The 17,668-nt window shown below is 46.2% G+C and overlaps 2 protein-coding genes across 2 annotated transcripts in view; both read left to right on the top strand.

The window, feature by feature from the left end:
* Positions 1 to 6,207, top strand: part of LOC146399674 (olfactory receptor 51Q1-like) — a 49,584-nt gene extending 43,377 nt beyond the window's left edge. Inside the window, exons 4-6 of the mRNA XM_084974992.1 lie at positions 64 to 142; positions 745 to 3,265; positions 3,539 to 6,207. Of these exons, the coding sequence (XP_084831118.1) occupies positions 2,220 to 3,188 (969 nt within the window). The 5' untranslated portion in view covers positions 64 to 142; positions 745 to 2,219 and the 3' untranslated portion in view covers positions 3,189 to 3,265; positions 3,539 to 6,207. The remainder of the gene's footprint in view (positions 1 to 63; positions 143 to 744; positions 3,266 to 3,538) is intronic.
* A 5,212-nt stretch (positions 6,208 to 11,419) lies between these two features.
* On the top strand, positions 11,420 to 12,474 carry LOC100739737 (olfactory receptor 51Q1-like). Its single transcript, XM_084974991.1, has one exon. The coding sequence runs from the start codon at positions 11,500 to 11,502 to the stop codon at positions 12,472 to 12,474; it is 975 nt and encodes a 324-aa protein (XP_084831117.1). The 5' UTR covers positions 11,420 to 11,499.
* Positions 12,475 to 17,668: the final 5,194 nt, after the last annotated feature.

Genomic DNA, 17,668 nt, shown 5'->3' with positions numbered 1-17,668 from the left:
CAGTAAAAAAAAAGAAGTTACAAATATTAAGCAGGTTCCTGCATGTTATGCCCCTGTCTGCAGATGATGTTCTCCTAAAAGCCTCTGCTCTTTTAAACGGTTAAAACCACCACGTCTACACCGTCCATGACTGGATTCCTGGGTAAGCTGGGATCGTGACACGTATTAAGTTGTAGAGCACATGGCGACACGCGTGCTGGCAGTTGTATTTCACCTTTTGCTGTGACCTTTGTTGGAGTCGTTCTTCTAAAACTGTCATTGTGTTCATGTTGAAAATGATATTGACACATACCATTGTTCTCTCTATTACATCAAGTTCTCTATGGCATGCTTTTCGAAACGTTTTGGGAAGTTGGTTTTAAAGCTCATCCCTGTTCCATGAGGAATGTTTGCTGTCCTGATCCACATCCATTCATCCAAAAGAGCTTGCCCTGCATAGCCACTCTCAGTTGCCAGAGTCTTGGCAGTGGGAGTGGAAACGCTTACACTGCCTTCTCTACTTCTGGATGGGGCTTTACCTCTAATCACTCTGTGCATTTGGAATGCAGTTGGGTATGAACGGTGAAGTGGTTCAGCACATGACTAAGACTCGACCCATTGTCTTTCCTAGGGTAGTTTTGATACAGCTCTCACTGTTTGCTTTCCTTATACTGTGTTAGAATTACATGCTCTTAGCATTTCCAGAGGGTGGCTGCCAGGTGAATGCTCCTGGCACTTGGTGTGCAGCATTCCTCTTCCCTGCAGCTCTCCTGGACCTTCGAACTCAACTCTAGCTTCAGGCTGCTTATAGAGAACCGTTTCTCAGAATTCCTGCTGTAGCTCAGCGGTAACAAGCCGAACTAGTATCCATAAGGATGCGGATTCGACCCCTGGCAATGCTCAGTGGGTTAAGGAACTGGAGTAGCCACGAGCTGGGGTGTAGGTCACAGACACAGCTCTGATCCTCAGCTGCTGTGGCTGTGGTGCAGGCAGGCACCTGCAGGTGCGATGATTTGACCCCTAGCCTGGGAACTTCCATGTGTCAGGGGTGCAGCCCTAAAAATTAAAAAAGAAAAAAGAAAAGAAAGAAAAAGGAAAAGGAAAAAGCTTCTCAGGTGGCATTTTTTGGAGATCCAGAACATTTGTTTCCCAAGCCAAAGCATGCAGTTTCCAGTGACACTGACCCAGCTGAATAGAACTTCAGAGTGGTTTCCTGAACTACTGTCGTATGAGGCCCCCGGGGGCAGGAAAGGTTCTCACAGACACAGCTGGCACCCTGCCTCCCCAGCGGGGCCCAGGGCTCCAGGAGCCTCTCCATGTGAACCTGAGGGGACCTGCCGCACCTCCCCACGTCTGCCCAGAGATTCGCAAGAGCTTATAACCTGCCTGCAGACAAAAGCTTGGCCACAGGTGGTGAAGAGGGGACCGCAGACAGGAGACACCCAGGTAAGGCTCCTCTGTGGATGTCCGGGGAAAAGAAGGAGGGTGATGGCTCTTGGTAGAGGATGAAAAAGATGGATGCAGGGCCTCAGCCAGAGCAGAGCCTGAGCAGCGCGAGCAGTCAATAAATGCGCTGGTCCCCCCTGAGCGCTGCCCTCCCTCGTCTCCCCTGCACCCCGACCTTTGCTTCCAGTTCCGCCTGGACACTGCCTACGTCAAATCCAGAGTGTCAGGGGACATCAACAAATGGCAATGAGAAGATAGACAGTAGTAAGCCCTGACCAAGTGGAATAATTGTCGTAGAGATGGAGGAAATGAGCAGGAAACAGAGGAAGAGACGGGGATGACGTTAGAACAAGTGGAACGGCTGAGGAAACGGTTATGCTGGTCAGAGGAGCTTTCTGGAGATGCTGGAAAGACAGGAGGAGGAGGAGACAGCAGCCACTGCCTTAGCACTTAGGATTCATCTGAAGTCTTGGTAGGAATTACACGGGTAATGTGATGGGGGTGAAAGCATCTTCCAGGGCATGGAGATCTGAATGCAGAGTCACTGTTGAAGCAGAAAAAATTGCAAAGGCTTGTGGATGAGCTGATAGGTATAGATTATCAGGAGAATAGGAACCATGTGGGGGCATCTCTGCAGAGACAGGGAAGGAGGAGCCGTCAGCGGGTGGTTCCTCACGCTTCCTAAGGAACACTCAGCAGCCCTGAGCCAGTCTTTGGACAGAGCTGAGATCAAACCAGGTGAAGGGAACGATGGATTCTAATGTTGCTGTTCTCTCTGAGCAAGGACCCCAGGCATGAAGCTACGTTCCTCTGCCTCGTCCGAGGGGACTAACAGCACCCAAGAGCCCTTCTCCTTCCTCCTCACGGGCATCCCTGGGTTCGAGAGCGCCCACGTCTGGATCTCCATCCCCTTCTGCTGCCTCTACGCCATCTCCATGGTGGGAAACGCCAGCATCCTCGCGGTCATCCGCACAGAGCCAGCCCTCCGCCAGCCCATGTACCTGTTCCTCTCCATGCTGGCCCTGACCGACCTGGGGCTCACCCTCACCACTCTGCCCACGGTCATGCCGCTCCTCTGGTTCGACGTTCGCAAGATCAGTTTTGAGGGCTGCTTTGCCCAGTTCTTCTTCCTCCATACATTTTCGATAATAGAATCTTCAGTCCTGCTGGCCATGTCCTTTGACCGCTATGTGGCCATCTGTCGCCCCCTGCATTATGCCACCGTCCTCACCAGCCAAGTCATTGGCGGGATTGGATCAGCCATCCTTTGCTGCTCTGTCCTGGCTGTCCTTCCCTCCCTTCTCCTCCTCAAGCGCCTGCCCTTCTGCCGCTCCCACCTTCTGTCCCACTCCTACTGCCTCCACCAGGATATGATTCGCCTGGTCTGTGCGGACATCCGGGTCAACAGCTGGTATGCCTTTGCTGTGGCCTTGCTCATCATTGTGATGGACCCTCTGCTCATCATGCTCTCCTACACACTCATCCTGAGAAGCATCCTGGGCACAGCCTCCTGGACAGAGCGGCTCCGGGCCCTCAATAACTGTCTGTCCCACGTGCTGGCCGTCCTGGTGCTCTATGTTCCCATGGTCGGGGTGTCTGTGACTCATCGATTTGCCAAGCATGCCTCTCCACTGGTCCACGTTATCATGGCCAACGTCTACCTCTTGGCCCCTCCTGTGATGAACCCCATCATTTACAGTGTGAAGACAAAGCAGATCCGCCAGGGCATCTTGCACCTGCTCTTCCAGAGGAAAGTGCGCTAAGGACTGGAACTGGGATGAATGGGGGTGATTTTATCATGAAGGTGGAGGTGAGCGCAGGGAGCAGTACTGTCAAAAGTGTAAGGATGGAGTTCCCGTTGTGGCGCAGTGGTTAACGAATCCGACTAGGAACCATGAGGTTGCGGGTTCGGTCCCTGCCCTTGCTCAGTGGGTTAACGATCTGGCGTTGCCATGAGCTGTGGTGTAGGTTGCAGACGCGGCTCGGATCCTGCGTTGCTGTGGCTCTGGCGTAGGCCGGTGGCTACAGCTCCGATTTGACCCCTAGCCTGGGAACCTCCATATGCCGCGGGAGCGGCCCAAGAAATAGCAAAAAGACGAAAAAAAAAAAAAAGTGTAAGGAGCTTAGAGGTGGGAAGGAGTAGTTGTTGTATGAGAAATATCCAGTGGAAATGAATAGAATCATAATTCAAAAACTAGAAATTAAAAGACGTAAGTTTTTAAAATCTCGTCTTATTTAGTTTTCTCTGGAAACTCCCTGCTGTTTGCCATCGTGGTTGTACCAATTTACATCACCACCAACAGTGTAGGAGGCTTTCTTTTTCCTCACACCCTCTCCAGCATTAGCTATTTGTAGGCTTCTTGGTGGTGGCCATTCTAATCCGTGTGGGGTGGTAACCCACCGAGTTTTTCATTTGCATTTCTCTCCTGATTAGTGATGCCGAGCATCTTCTCCTCTGCCTACTGGCCATCTCTGAGTTTCTCTTTGGCCAAATGCCGTTTTTAGGTCTTCTGCCCATTTTTTGATTGGGATTTTGTCGTTGTTGTTGTTGTTGAGTTGTATGAGCTTTTTGTGCATTTTTGAGATTAAGCTCGTGTCAGTTGCATCTTTTGCCAAGATTGGCCCCCCTTCTGTGGGTTGTCTTGTTATGGTTTCCCTTGCTGTGCAAAAGCTTTTGCGTTTACTTAGGCCCCATTGGTTTATTTTTGTGTTTATTGTCATTATTCTAGGAGGTGGATCCAAAAAATGTTGCTGTGATTTCTGTCAGTGAGCATCCTGCCTAAATTTTCCTCGAGGAGTTTTGCAGTATCTAGTGCCTTACATTTAGGTCTTTAATCCACTGGGTTTATTTGTGTGTATGGTGTGAGAGACTGTTCTAATTTCATTCTTTGCAGGTACCTGTCCTGTGTCCCCAGCACCGCTTATTGAAGGGACTGTCTTTCCTCGACTGTATGTTCTTGTCTCCTTTGCCATATATTGCTTGGCCCTAGGTGCTTGGGTTTCTTTCTGGGCTTGCTGTTCTGCTTCAGTGGTCACTGTTTCTGAGGTTGTTCCAGGACCCTGCTGGTTTGCTGTCTGTAGCTTTGCAGTATTATCTGAAGTCGGGGAGCCGGAATCCTCCAGCTTCATTTTCCTTTCCCATGTTGCTTTGTCTGTTGGGGTCTTTTATGTTTCCATATACATTTTCAACTAGTTTGTTCTAGTCCTGTGAAGGATTTCATTGGTAATGTGATAGGGATTGCCTCTGTGGATTGCCTTGGGTAGTGGAGGCATTTGGACAGCGTTGATGCTTCCAATCCAAGAGGATGGTACGTCTTTCCATCCGTGTGTGTGGCCTTTGATTTCTTTCATCGGCGTCTTAGAGTTTGCAGAGTACAAGTCTTGTGTCTCTACAGGTAGGTTTACCCCTGGGTGTTGTGTTCCTGTTGATGCAGTGGTAAATTGCAATGTGCCCTTAATTTCTCTGGCTGATCTTTCATTCTTAGTGTACGGAAATGCAGTTGATTTCTGGGTACTGATGTTGTACCCTGCCACTTTATCAAATTCATCAATGAGCTCTAACAGTTTTCTGGCCGTGTCTTTAGGATTTTCTGGTTAGAGCATCATGTCTTCTGCAAACAGGAGTAATTTGACTTCCTCTTTTTTTTCTAATGTGGATTCCTTTTACACCATGTGAGACAGCAATCCGACGCCCAGGCACATATGCTGGCACAACTCGAATTCGGAAAGATACATGCCGCCCTGTGTTCATTGCAGCACTCCTCACAAGAGTGGAGACAGGGAAGCAAGCTGAATGTCCACTGACAGGTGAATGGGTTAAGAAGATGTTGTAACTGAATGCACTGGAACACCACTCAGCCATAAAACAGCGTGAATTCACGTCCTTTGCAGCCACATGGTTGCAACTAGAGATTCTCATCCTTCGTGAAGTATGTCATAGACAGAAGAACGCACACATATATATGCCGGTAGGAGTTGTAAGACAGGCATGTATATATGACTGGGCCGTTTTGCTGTAGAGCAGAAATTGGCACAAGATTGTAAATCGACTATAATTTAAAAAACAAACTATTTTACCCTCCAATAGTCAAATGACGTTGAGGAAATAAGTATTTCAAACTATGATTCAGTACATAATTCCGGTTCTGCTTTCTTCACAGTAGTGTTGTTTTTAAGTATTTTTAAAATACAAGATTCTGCTCTCTGATCTCAAGATGCTGATGAGTTCATATGGTTATTTATTGCACCTGTAAGGTTTTCATGCTTTTATGAATAATTCCTCAGCAAAGGTCAGCTGATTCATTAAATGTACAAGCACAATTAAATGGCACAAGCCTCCAGCTGCCCCGTGGCTGTCAGCATGAGGTCTCTGGGTGCACTGGTGTGACACAGACTTTCGAAGATGACAACGACAATCAGCTGATGCTTCACTTGTTTTGCCCAATTGATGTCTTCATTCCAGAGTGAAAAACGTCCCCATAATTCAGCTAACAAGTTGTTAGGCCCATGGAAAGAAAGGTTTTGAAAGAAGGAGTTTCCATCGTGGTTCATTGGAACGTAATCTGCCTAGCATCCATGAGGCCCCAGGTTCAGTCCCTGGCCTTGCTCAGTGGGTTAAGGATCCAGCGTTGCCGTGAGCTGTGGTGTAGGTCACAGATGTGGCTCGGATCCGGCGTTGCTGTGGCTGTGGTTTAGGCCAGCAGTTACAGCTCCAATTCAACCCCTAGCCTGGAAACCTCCATATGCCGAGGCTGTGGCCCTATAAAGACAAAAATAAATAAATGAATGAATAAATAAATAAGATGGTGGTGAAATACGTTGGCTTGGAATGCAACAGAAGTAACCTGACATACCTGTTGTTTCCTTTTCTAAAAATCCTTGGGTCCCTGGAAAGTCACTTAACCTCACTATCCCTCTTTACATAAAAAGAGGAAGACAGGAATTCCTTCCTCCCAGGAGCACTCTTAGCGCTGAATGAAACAGTGTTATGGAAACCGGGCGCAGGTCCAGGCAAGTGAGCACCCTGCTGTTCACATCTCAGTATGACCTCAGATATCTTCTCAGAAGACAAATGCATATTATCTATTATTTGAAAGTTTATGATATGTATACAGTGACACATACATGTATAGAGACATACATTTTAATATTTTTGACCATTTTATCTCTTTCCAATGTTTCTTTGTTACAAATAAGGCTAGGAAATTCCTGTTAGGACTCAGTGGTACTGAAGCTGACGAGTACCCGTGAGGTTGTGGGTTCGATCCCTGGCCTCCCCTCCGTGTTGGAGGCTTGTCAGATATGCAGGTGTACAGGCCACAGTGAATCCAAGAAACGAGATGGCGCTTGAGGAATGATGCTAATCTAGGCTTGCAAAATATGTAAGACTTTCCCAGACCCCTGGGGGACAGGGAGTGAGACGGGAGATGCACAGCGGACGAGGAGCTGCTTAAAAGCCGATGGCCACATACTCCAGAGGTCGTCGATGGAAAGCCATTGACATTCTTGTTCTCATGACCAGAACCCTAAGAGAGCTGGAGGAAAGGGCTTAATAACCTTAAGCATAAGCCGTGATAACCTTTCTCTGGAGGGTGAATCATTTATAGCATCTATGACTGCAAAGGGTCTGTGCCTTGCATATCTGTAGCCTCGATCCGTAACAGTGTAAATGACGCATGTGATTCTGTACATACAAGGAAGTAGAAAATAGCAAATAAAAATCATGACTTGGCCCAGAGGGTTGCTATTGCCTCTCGAAGGTGGTAGCCCCCTGTTCCCCATTCTATTTCTTTGTCTCTTCTTTCTTAAATCTGTGGCACCGCTGACTTTGGGACCTGGGTTGATGCGGGGAACCAAGGAGATACAGGGACTCAAGGGAGGGACCTTGCCTGATGGCAGAAAAACCCGAAGGCAGGTTCCTAACCAAGGAAGGGAGCCCACCTGAATGGTGCATGCCAAAGGTGGGCTTCTGGGCAGGACAAAAGCCTTCCTATACGGTGAAAAACAGAGGGCGGGCTGAGACCTGCCTGTGTGGTGAAAAACTGAGGGCAGGCTGAGACCCGCCTGTGTGGTGCAATGTGAGGGCAGGCCTCCGATTACACGCTCTCTTGTTGACGTGGATGGGGAAGAATTGGGGCAAATAATTCCCGGGAAAATAATTTCATGTTTGCGCTGGAAGACATGGATTGTTTCTCAGGTGACCTAGTCTTTCCTGTTGTTTTATTTGTTATTCAGTTTTCCTCAGTCTTTCCTGTTATCTGCTTATTATTCTTATTTTCCATCCTTATTTTCCTGTGGTGATTTGTGATTTAGCAAAATTACAGCAATAACATAAACATTTCATCCTGATGGACTTTCCCCTATTCAAATCCAATTTGATTAAAAACGTAGTGTTTATTTACTAACTGGTCATACTGTAAGCTTTAGAAGTTGGAATGTACTACAGACTTAGACAACGTTAGACATATATTATTCATGGTCAAAGAAACCTAGCTGTGAGAGTTGTCCTTGATTTTAGAAACTTTTAAGTGGTAGCTAAGTGAAGTTGGTTTTCTCATATTGTCCTCCTGCCGTGATGCTTTGGAGATAAGCACTAATCTAAAAACAAGACTGATGAATGCCACGTCCTTATGTCTGTAGCCTTTTAGGAAGCATGACCTGGGAGTTAACCTTTGGAACTTGACCTTCGGGTATACTTTTAACATTGTGGTGTGATTGAAATCTGTCTAATCTATGCCAATAAAATCTGAGCAGTCCGGCGCCCTGAAAGAAGGGACAAAGAGGCTGTCTCCGTGCGCATTCGCCAACACCGTCCATCCCCGACAGGGTGCGCATCCCTGGCTGCTGGAGCTGGACTCCGGCAGGTTGACGGGCAGGTCTCATCACCTCAGTGGGTTAAGGATCCAGCATTGCCGTGAGCTGTGGTGTAGATCGCAGATGCAGCTCGGATCCCTCATTGCTGTGGCTGTGACATAGTCTGGCAGCTGTCGCTCTGGCTTGACCCCTAGCCTGGGTATTTCCGTATGCTGCACATGTGGCCCTAGAAAAGGCTAAGGAACACTTTTTCGCAAATTTTGTCCTCACTAAACGAGGAAATAATGAGTTGAATGAGTTTTATTCTCATTTAAAATGATTTCCTCATCATTCCGTTCCAGAAGTGAAGGTTATGTTCCAAAGAATTTGAATGATGTCAACTGTAAGTATAATAAAATTATTTTCCAAAAACTATTGTATGTGCTTTACTTCCTTTAGGAAATAGCTCCAAAAATCCCACTCTTGGGCATATATCCGGACAAAATTTCCTTACAAAGGACACATGCACCTGCATGTTCACTGCAGCTCTATTCACAATAGCCACGACATGGAAACAACCCAAATGTCCATCGAAGGATGATTGGATTAGGAAGATGTGGTGTATATACACAATGGAACACTACTTAGCCATAAAAAAGAACAAAATAATGCCATTGGCGGCAGCAAGGATGGAACGATTTAGAATCTCTTACTGAGTGAAGTAAGTCAGAAAGAGAAAGCCAAATACCATATGATAGCACTCATATCTGGTATCTAATATACAGCGCAAATGAACCTTTCCAGAGACTAGAAAATCATGGACTTGGAGAATAGACTTGTGGTTGCCTGGAGGGAGGGGGAGGGAGTGGATTGGATTGGGACATTGGGGTTAAGAGATGCAAACTGTTGCCTTTGGAGTGGATTAGCAATGAGATCCTGCTGTACAGCACTGGGAACTATGCCTAATCACTTATGATAGAGCGTGATAATAGGAGAAAAAGGTATGTATATGTGTATGTGTAACTGGGGCCCCATGCTGTACAGTGGGGAAAAAAATTGTGTTGGGGAAATGACAGTAAAAAAAAAGAAGTTACAAATATTAAGCAGGTTCCTGCATGTTATGCCCCTGTCTGCAGATGATGTTCTCCTAAAAGCCTCTGCTCTTTTAAACGGTTAAAACCACCACGTCTACACCGTCCATGACTGGATTCCTGGGTAAGCTGGGATACGTATTCAGTTGTAGAGCACATGGCGACACGCGTGCTGGCAGTTGTATTTCACCTTTTGCTGTGACCTTTGTTGGAGTCGTTCTTCTAAAACTGTCATTGTGTTCGTGTTGAAAATGGTATTGGTACATACCATTGTTCTCTATATTAAAAATATGAAGTTCTCTATGGCATGCTTTTAGAAACGTTTTGGGAAGTTGGTTTTAAAGCTCATCCCTGTTCCATGAGGAATGTTTGCTGTCCTGATCCACATCCATTCATCCAAAAGAGCTTGCCCTGCATAGCCACTCTCAGTTGCCAGAGTCTTGGCAGTGGGAGTGGAAACGCTTACACTGCCTTCTCTACTTCTGGATGGGGCTTTACCTCTAATCACTCTGTGCATTTGGAATGCAGTTGGGTGTGAACGGTGAAGTGGTTCAGCACATGACTAAGACTCGACCCATTGTCTTTCCTAGGGTAGTTTTGATACAGCTCTCACTGTTTGCTTTCCTTATACTGTGTTAGAATTACATGCTCTTAGCATTTCCAGAGGGTGGCTGCCAGGTGAATGCTCCTGGCACTTGGTGTGCAGCATTCCTCTTCCCTGCAGCTCTCCTGGACCTTCGAACTCAACTCTAGCTTCAGGCTGCTTATAGAGAACCGTTTCTCAGAATTCCTGCTGTAGCTCAGCGGTAACAAGCCGAACTAGTATCCATAAGGATGCGGATTCGACCCCTGGCAATGCTCAGTGGGTTAAGGAACTGGAGTAGCCACGAGCTGGGGTGTAGGTCACAGACACAGCTCTGATCCCCAGCTGCTGTGGCTGTGGTGCAGGCAGGCACCTGCAGGTGCGATGATTTGACCCCTAGCCTGGGAACTTCCATGTGTCAGGGGTGCAGCCCTAAAAATTAAAAAAGAAAAAAGAAAAGAAAAAAAAAAAAGGAAAAGGAAAAAGCTTCTCAGGTGGCATTTTGTGGAGATCCAGAACGTTTGTTTCCCAAGCCAAAGCATGCAGTTTCCAGTGACACTGACCCAGCTGAATAGAACTTCAGAGTGGTTTCCTGAACTACTGTCGTATGAGGCCCCCGGGGGCAGGAAAGGTTCTCACAGACACAGCTGGCACCCTGCCTCCCCAGCGGGGCCCAGGGCTCCAGGAGCCTCTCCATGTGAACCTGAGGGGACCTGCCGCACCTCCCCACGTCTGCCCAGAGATTCGCAAGAGCTTATAACCTGCCTGCAGACAAAAGCTTGGCCACAGGTGGTGAAGAGGGGACCGCAGACAGGAGACACCCAGGTAAGGCTCCTCTGTGGATGTCCGGGGAAAAGAAGGAGGGTGATGGCTCTTGGTAGAGGATGAAAAAGATGGATGCAGGGCCTCAGCCAGAGCAGAGCCTGAGCAGCGCGAGCAGTCAATAAATGCGCTTGTCCCCCCTGAGCGCTGCCCTCCCTCGTCTCCCCTGCTTCCAGTTCCGCCTGGACACTGCCTACATCAAATCCAGATGTCAGGGGACATCAACAAATGGCAATGAGAAGATAGACAGTAATAGTAAGCCCTGACCAAGTGGAATAATTGTCGTAGAGATGGAGGAAATGAGCAGGAAACAGAGGAAGAGACGGGGATGACGTTAGAACAAGTGGAACGGCTGAGAAAACGGTTATGCTGGTCAAAGGAGCTTTCTGGAGATGCTGGAAAGACAGGAGGAGGAGGAGACAGCAGCCACTGCCTTAGCACTTAGGATTCATCTGAAGTCTTGGTAGGAATTACACGGGTAATGTGATGGGGGTGAAAGCATCTTCCAGGGCATGGAGATCTGAATGCAGAGTCACCGTTGAAGCAGAAAAAATTGCAAAGACTTGTGGATGAGTTGGTAGGTGTAGACTGTCAGGGGAATAGGAGCCGTGTGGGGGGCATCTCTGCAGAGACAGGGAAGGAGGAGCAGGCAGCGGGTGGTTCCTCAAGCTTCCTAAGGAACACTCAGCAGCCCTGAGCCAGTCTTTGGACAGAGCTGAGATCAAACCAGGTGAAGGGAACGATGGATTCTAATGTTGCTGTTCTCTCTGAGCAAGGACCCCAGGCATGAAGCTACGTTCCTCTGCCTCGTCCGAGGGGACTAACAGCACCCAAGAGCCCTTCTCCTTCCTGCTCACGGGCATCCCTGGGTTCGAGAGCGCCCACGTCTGGATCTCCATCCCCTTCTGCTGCCTCTACGCCATCTCCATGGTGGGAAACGCCAGCATCCTCGCGGTCATCGGCACAGAGCCAGCCCTCCGCCAGCCCATGTACCTGTTCCTCTCCATGCTGGCCCTGACCGACCTGGGGCTCACCCTCAGCACCCTGCCCACCGTCATGCCGCTCCTCTGGTTCAACGCTCAGGAAATTGGCTTTGAAGCTTGCTTTGCGCAGGTATTTTTTATTCATACCTTCTCCTTTATGGAATCTTCAGTCCTGCTGGCCATGTCCTTTGACCGCTACGTGGCCATCTGCCGCCCCCTGCATTATGCCACCATCCTCACCAGCCAAGTCATTGGCGGGATTGGATCAGCCATCCTTTGCCGCTCTGTCCTGGCTGTCCTTCCCTCCCTTCTCCTCCTCAAGCGCCTGCCCTTCTGCCGCTCCCACCTTCTGTCCCACTCCTACTGCCTCCACCAGGATATGATTCGCCTGGTCTGTGCGGACATCCGGGTCAACAGCTGGTATGGGTTTGCTGTGGCCTTGCTCATCGTTGTGATGGACCCTCTGCTCATCGTGCTCTCCTACACACTCATCCTGAGAAGCATCCTGGGCACAGCCTCCTGGACAGAGCGGCTCCGGGCTCTCAATAACTGTCTGTCCCACATGCTGGCCGTTCTGGTGCTCTATGTTCCCATGGTCGGGGTGTCTGTGACTCATCGATTTGCCAAGCATGCCTCTCCACTGGTCCATGTTATCATGGCCAACGTCTACCTCTTGGCCCCTCCTGTGATGAACCCCATCATTTACAGTGTGAAGACAAAGCAGATCCGCCAGAGAATTATGCACCTGTTTTCCCAAAGAAATATGCTTTTAAGATAAAGAAATGTGTTAAATTACTCAGAAATCACCAGTATAGATTTATAGAGTAAGTATAGTCAGACTTGGGCAATGGGGACCCCAAATACAAGCCCATCATATTTTTAGATTGTGTGACATTTTGTGGTTTATAGCAGATTTCTGTCTGGGAGGAGCTAGCAGCAAATAGTCCATCCAAAAGAGCTGTGAGTCCAAACTGATTAAATTCTAGCACATTTATTGTCCAGTGGGATAGGCTTCATTGATTGAGTAAAAGTGTAAGTGTTCTCTCACTTTCTGGTTATTTGTCTCTCTCTTGGGTTTGGTTCAATGAATTTGAATGAAACCCTTCGTTGTTGCGCCCACCTCCCATTCTCCTCGCCGCTCCACTGAGACCTTCAGATAAACTCTGTTGCCCTGAATAATATGATGGGTCGCTGTGCTCTGCGTTTCTCTTGCAAAAGGATACGGACTCTTTGAGGGAAGATGGGTATTGTTTCCGTGTCTCAGCTCTCCTGCCGAGCTCACCCAGGCCACGTGGCGCACACCAGCATGATTTCAGCACACCCAGTGAACACATGCAAAGAGCAGAAAGATTGGGGGTGGGGTGCTGAGAGCCCCCTAAAGCTAACCTAAGGCTGCTGCCTCATTACAGGCCTTAGAATTTAGCATGTAAATTTCAAGTGTGTCCGCAGATAACATTTGTGGGAATATACGATCATTTTTATGACCACAACCCACTTTTTTGTTTGGGTTGGTTTTTAACCTGAAATTCTTACTGTGGTTCAGATTCTTAGGAGCAGGTTGCCGTTGGCATCAAGGGCTTTGTACTAGAAGATGTTCTGACAGTAAGGGATGGCCTTGATGATATGAATATTATTTTGTGGACACCAACAAGGCTCTCAGAAATATCCTTCTGAAGGGCAGCCACCGTGTCGGTCACAGCTTCTGAATCCTGAACTCACACTGCAGGTGGCCAGTACCAGGATCCACTTAGATCTGAATGAAAATTGTCGGGGCTTCAGTGGAAGCCTCGTGGGAGGGAGGATGAAGGGATGAAACACGGGGTACAAGCGGGGAAGCGATGTCTTTCTCCTCCCCTCATCTCTTTCCTCCCTGATGGTCCCATTTCTTTACCAAAGCCTAGAAGTTAGCGTGTTCTCCAGGGAACCTTAGGTCAGCTGGTGTAGGGTGATGCATTTCAGAATGGGAGGCGTATGCAGTCTCAGAGGAGGAGAGGTTAGGACCAGGAATTTCAAACATTAAAAAAGAAAATGAGTAGGCCTATGGGTCAAAAGAGACTTTTCTTCACGAAGTGGTACAGGTTTGAGGATCTCCCGAAATAGCCTAAGAGGAAAATAAGTCTTGAAATTATACCCGTTTTTGAAGAAGAGCATATGATGCTATTAATAAGCTCTCTGTATACCTTTTTTTCCCGTTAATTGTGTGATTTTTTCACCAGCTTTTTTAAATTCTCTGAGGTTCATTTTCTGGAGTCATAAACTAGGATGGTGACCCATCTCATAAGGTTGTTGAAACTTTTAAAATAAACAATAGGTGAAGACAGTCTTGCATTGGTCTCAGGCTTAATAGGCTCTCAGTTTATGTGAATTATTTTCTCCTTCTCCCTTCCAAAAATTTACACTGCAGATTATAGATAAGCACGTCGTGGGGGCATCTATGGTTTCAGCCCTTGTGAGGACAGGAGTTAGGGTGGCTAAAGGGTAATTGTCCACCTCCACAGATGCTCCATTTCTCCCCTAAAGTCTCCCAGGATGCGAGAGGGGACAGAACAAAGTTAGCTTTAGGACAATGAGACCCACCAGTGTCATGGACACTGAGCCTCCACAAATCCACATTGAAGTCCTAACCGCCCCCCCCAATCTTAGGCTGGGACTGTATGTGGGGAGAGGCTCTTTAAAGAAGTAATTAAGTTAAAATGAGGTCCTTAGGATGGGCTCTGAGCCAGTATGATTGGCGTCCTGATGTGAAAAGACTATTTGGACGCAGAGAAGCGCACGCATTGAAAGAAGGCCCGGAGATGACACAGGGAGAAGACACCCATCTACACGCCGGGAAGACAGGCCCCCAGAGAAACCAGAAATGTGAGAAATGGTGACAGGCTTCCAGAATCTAAGAAGATGGACTTCTGTGGTTTAAGCAAGCCACTCTGTCGTACTTGGTTACAGCAGCCCTGGCAAACTCATGCAACAGGAACCCATGGCCGATGTTTCTGAGACCGTAAAAATCAAAGTCAGCTATGGGAGAAGAAAAGAGTAATGTTTAGGTTACAATGGGACTAGCGCTTAGAAGCATGAAGGGGATTCTCAGGCAAAATAAGTTGTTCGATGACCAATGAATAGTCTGACTGCCTGTCCTGATTACAAAATATAGGCCCAGCAAGGGAAGACCAGGCATAGGTTTTGACTCCACGCTGACTGGCTGTCATCAGTCATGACTCTGCCTGATGTCTTTACAGCAGCTGCTGAGAATGGTCTCTGCTCTGTGAAGAATCACTTGCTGAGAGCTACCTACCGACTGAATTTTATGCTCACAGATCATCAGCTCCAGACAAGAGCCAAAATGTAACTAGAAATCAAATGAAGACAGTAAATCAAAGGTCTGCTCTTAATTTTTTTTTTTTTTATAGCAGCACCCACAGCCTATGGAAGGTCCCAGGGCGCCCTGCCAGATCCTTTAACCCACTGCACGGGTGCAGGGGATTGAACTCATGCTTCCGCAGCAGAACAAAATATAATAATGTGGTACTCTTCCATAACGCGGTTTCTCGTGGGAGTGTGAATTAACAGTTCTGAAGACTCTGTGTGTGTGTCCTGAAAGTGAATGATTGTGAACTGCGTGGGGGATGGTGGGAATCCGGCTTCTCCGTGATAGATTGGGAGGTTACAGAAGAGCAAGGAGAAGAGGCTTGACTGGTCCACAGGCTGGAGGTGGAGACATTGGTGTGCAGCCATGTCTGGCTTCATGTAGCAGATGATTGAGTAAAACGTATTTACAGACATTTGTATCTGCACAGGTCCGTGTGCAGACCTGTGCTTCCTTACTCTCTCAGCTGGGAGGACCTAGAAGCAATGACAGCCCGCGAGCAGCAGTCACGTGCCTTCCTGTGAACTTAAATGTTTTTGGAAACTTTTAATTTTTCTGACAAACAGAGTCATTAAAGGAAATATTGAAGCTAAAAATGGTTAGATTTCCAATGAGAAAATTAATTCAAAAAATCCATCAATTAATACATTATTCTTCCGTATATTCCATCCTGAACTACTATCAGAAAAAAAAAAAAAAAAAAAAAAAGATTTAAACATCTTTTGTAAAAATGCTAAACTAGTCTAATCTGTCAAACAATTCACGCTTACCAGGGACACTAAGTGAATTGGAATATGTGTGCATCTCTTCTGCAGTTCTTTACAACATATTAAAACATTTTACTTGCTGTTATGTTTTAGTGTGCACATATTTTATTACTGCGTTTTTTGATGATGAGGGATTTCCCAACCTGACATCTATCTGTATGGGGTTTTTTAAACCTCTTGTCTTGGAAGCCAGGTTTCTGTCTTGTCTCGATTATGTTCAGTAACTATATAAATATATGAATGTAAATTGTTATTACTGAATGTGGTATCTGCATTGTGTATGAAACACCAGGTGATATGTACAAAATTGAAGGCGCCAATAACAACCTGTAAGTTGGCAGAAAAAGGCAGCAGCATCATGTATGTTCAAATTGGCTAATATTAAGTTATTGCGGGTACCACATTCATCGTATTGCGGTAATGTACATTTTTTCCCATAGAAATTAGCTGTTTCTGCATAACAGTATTTGTAACTTCAACATATTATGTTAGAAATGTTACTGAGGAAACAGGTCAGCCACTTTTGAGCTACTCTCTTGAAATGAATGACCTAAAATTATTTTAACCATTAGTGTTGGAAAGTTACAAAGTCAAACTTGGAAGGTTTTATTTATTCTTGAATTTTTACTTTCTAAAGAGATCTTCTATTTATATATGCCTAACTTGTTTAAAATGTAGAGCATACCTGTCTGCATAATAGAGCTGATCATGTTTTGCTACAGTTTTCAGGTAAAATAAATAAATGTAAAATATTTATATCACGTATTATATATACATATACACATGTATATATACACATAATTATCTAAACAGAAGGTATCATTTTCTCTACCATTCATGCTGGAAATTTCATGACCTTAAACTTACGGGATTCAGTAAACAAAGAAATATTGGTGGATAATTGAAATGTATTAGTCCATTCCATTATAATTTATTAGTTTCCACAATTTAACTTCCAACCAAGTGCTGTCCATTAGGTATATGGATACAAGCACATGATAGTTATAATTTTCTAGCAGCAACATTACAAAAGTTAAGAGAAACAGCAGACCTGGCTCGGATCCCGCCTTGCTGTGGCTGTGGCGTAGGCCAGTGGCTGGCTACAGCTCCAGTTCGACCCCTAGCCTGCAAACCTCCATATGCCACGGGTGCGGCCCTAAAAAAAGACAAAAAGAGAAAAAAAGGAAAAAAAAGAAGATGAAAAAGTTAAGAGAAATAGGTAAAAACAATTTTCTAAGTATATGTTATTTAATCCAATATTTAAAATATAATCATTTTGATATGTAACTTATGTTTAAAAAAATAAGGTATTTTACATTCTTTTTTTTTCATGGCCAAAATCTGGTCACATGTTGTTACAACAGGTATCAGTTCAAATTGGCCCTATTTCCTGAGTTCAGTGACCATGTGTGGCTAGTGGCCACCCTATTAGACAGTGTAGCTTTATCCTTGTTCTTAGAAGATTCCAAACATCTCTGCTTTTGTCATTTGGAAATTGTTCCTCAAATCACAATCCTTGAGAGAGTCAAATGAGACACAAAAAGATTTACTAGATAATGTTACAACACAATACTTTTAAAAAATCACTCAACTATCATTTTGGATTTTTTGTCTTGGATTCCTGATAACCTGCGAAAAAAATCTATTAGGCTCCCATTTGGCTTGGCAGGTTAAGAACCCAACAGTGTCCATGAGGATTCAGGTTTGATCCCTGGCCTCGCTCAGTGGGCTGAGGATTCGGCATGGCCATGAGCTGTGCAGGTCACAGATGCAGTTCAGATCTCGCCTAAGTGTGGCTGTGGTGTAGGCTGGCATCTGCAGCTCTGATTGGACCCCTAGCCTGG

Source organism: Sus scrofa, chromosome 9, assembly GCF_054392235.1.
Source record: "Sus scrofa isolate SSC_HxYL_T2T_F1_AM1 chromosome 9, Sscrofa_HxYL_maternal_Yorkshire_Landrace_v2.0, whole genome shotgun sequence".
NCBI classification, from domain to species: Eukaryota; Metazoa; Chordata; class Mammalia; order Artiodactyla; family Suidae; genus Sus; species Sus scrofa.
Note: the sequence above shows the minus strand (reverse complement) of the source record. Positions and strands in the feature narration are given on the sequence as shown.

Coding starts and splice junctions, on each gene's coding strand:
- LOC100739737 (XM_084974991.1), top strand. CDS start 11,500: ATGAAGCTACGTTCCTCTGCCTCGTCCGAGGGGACTAACAGCACCCAA.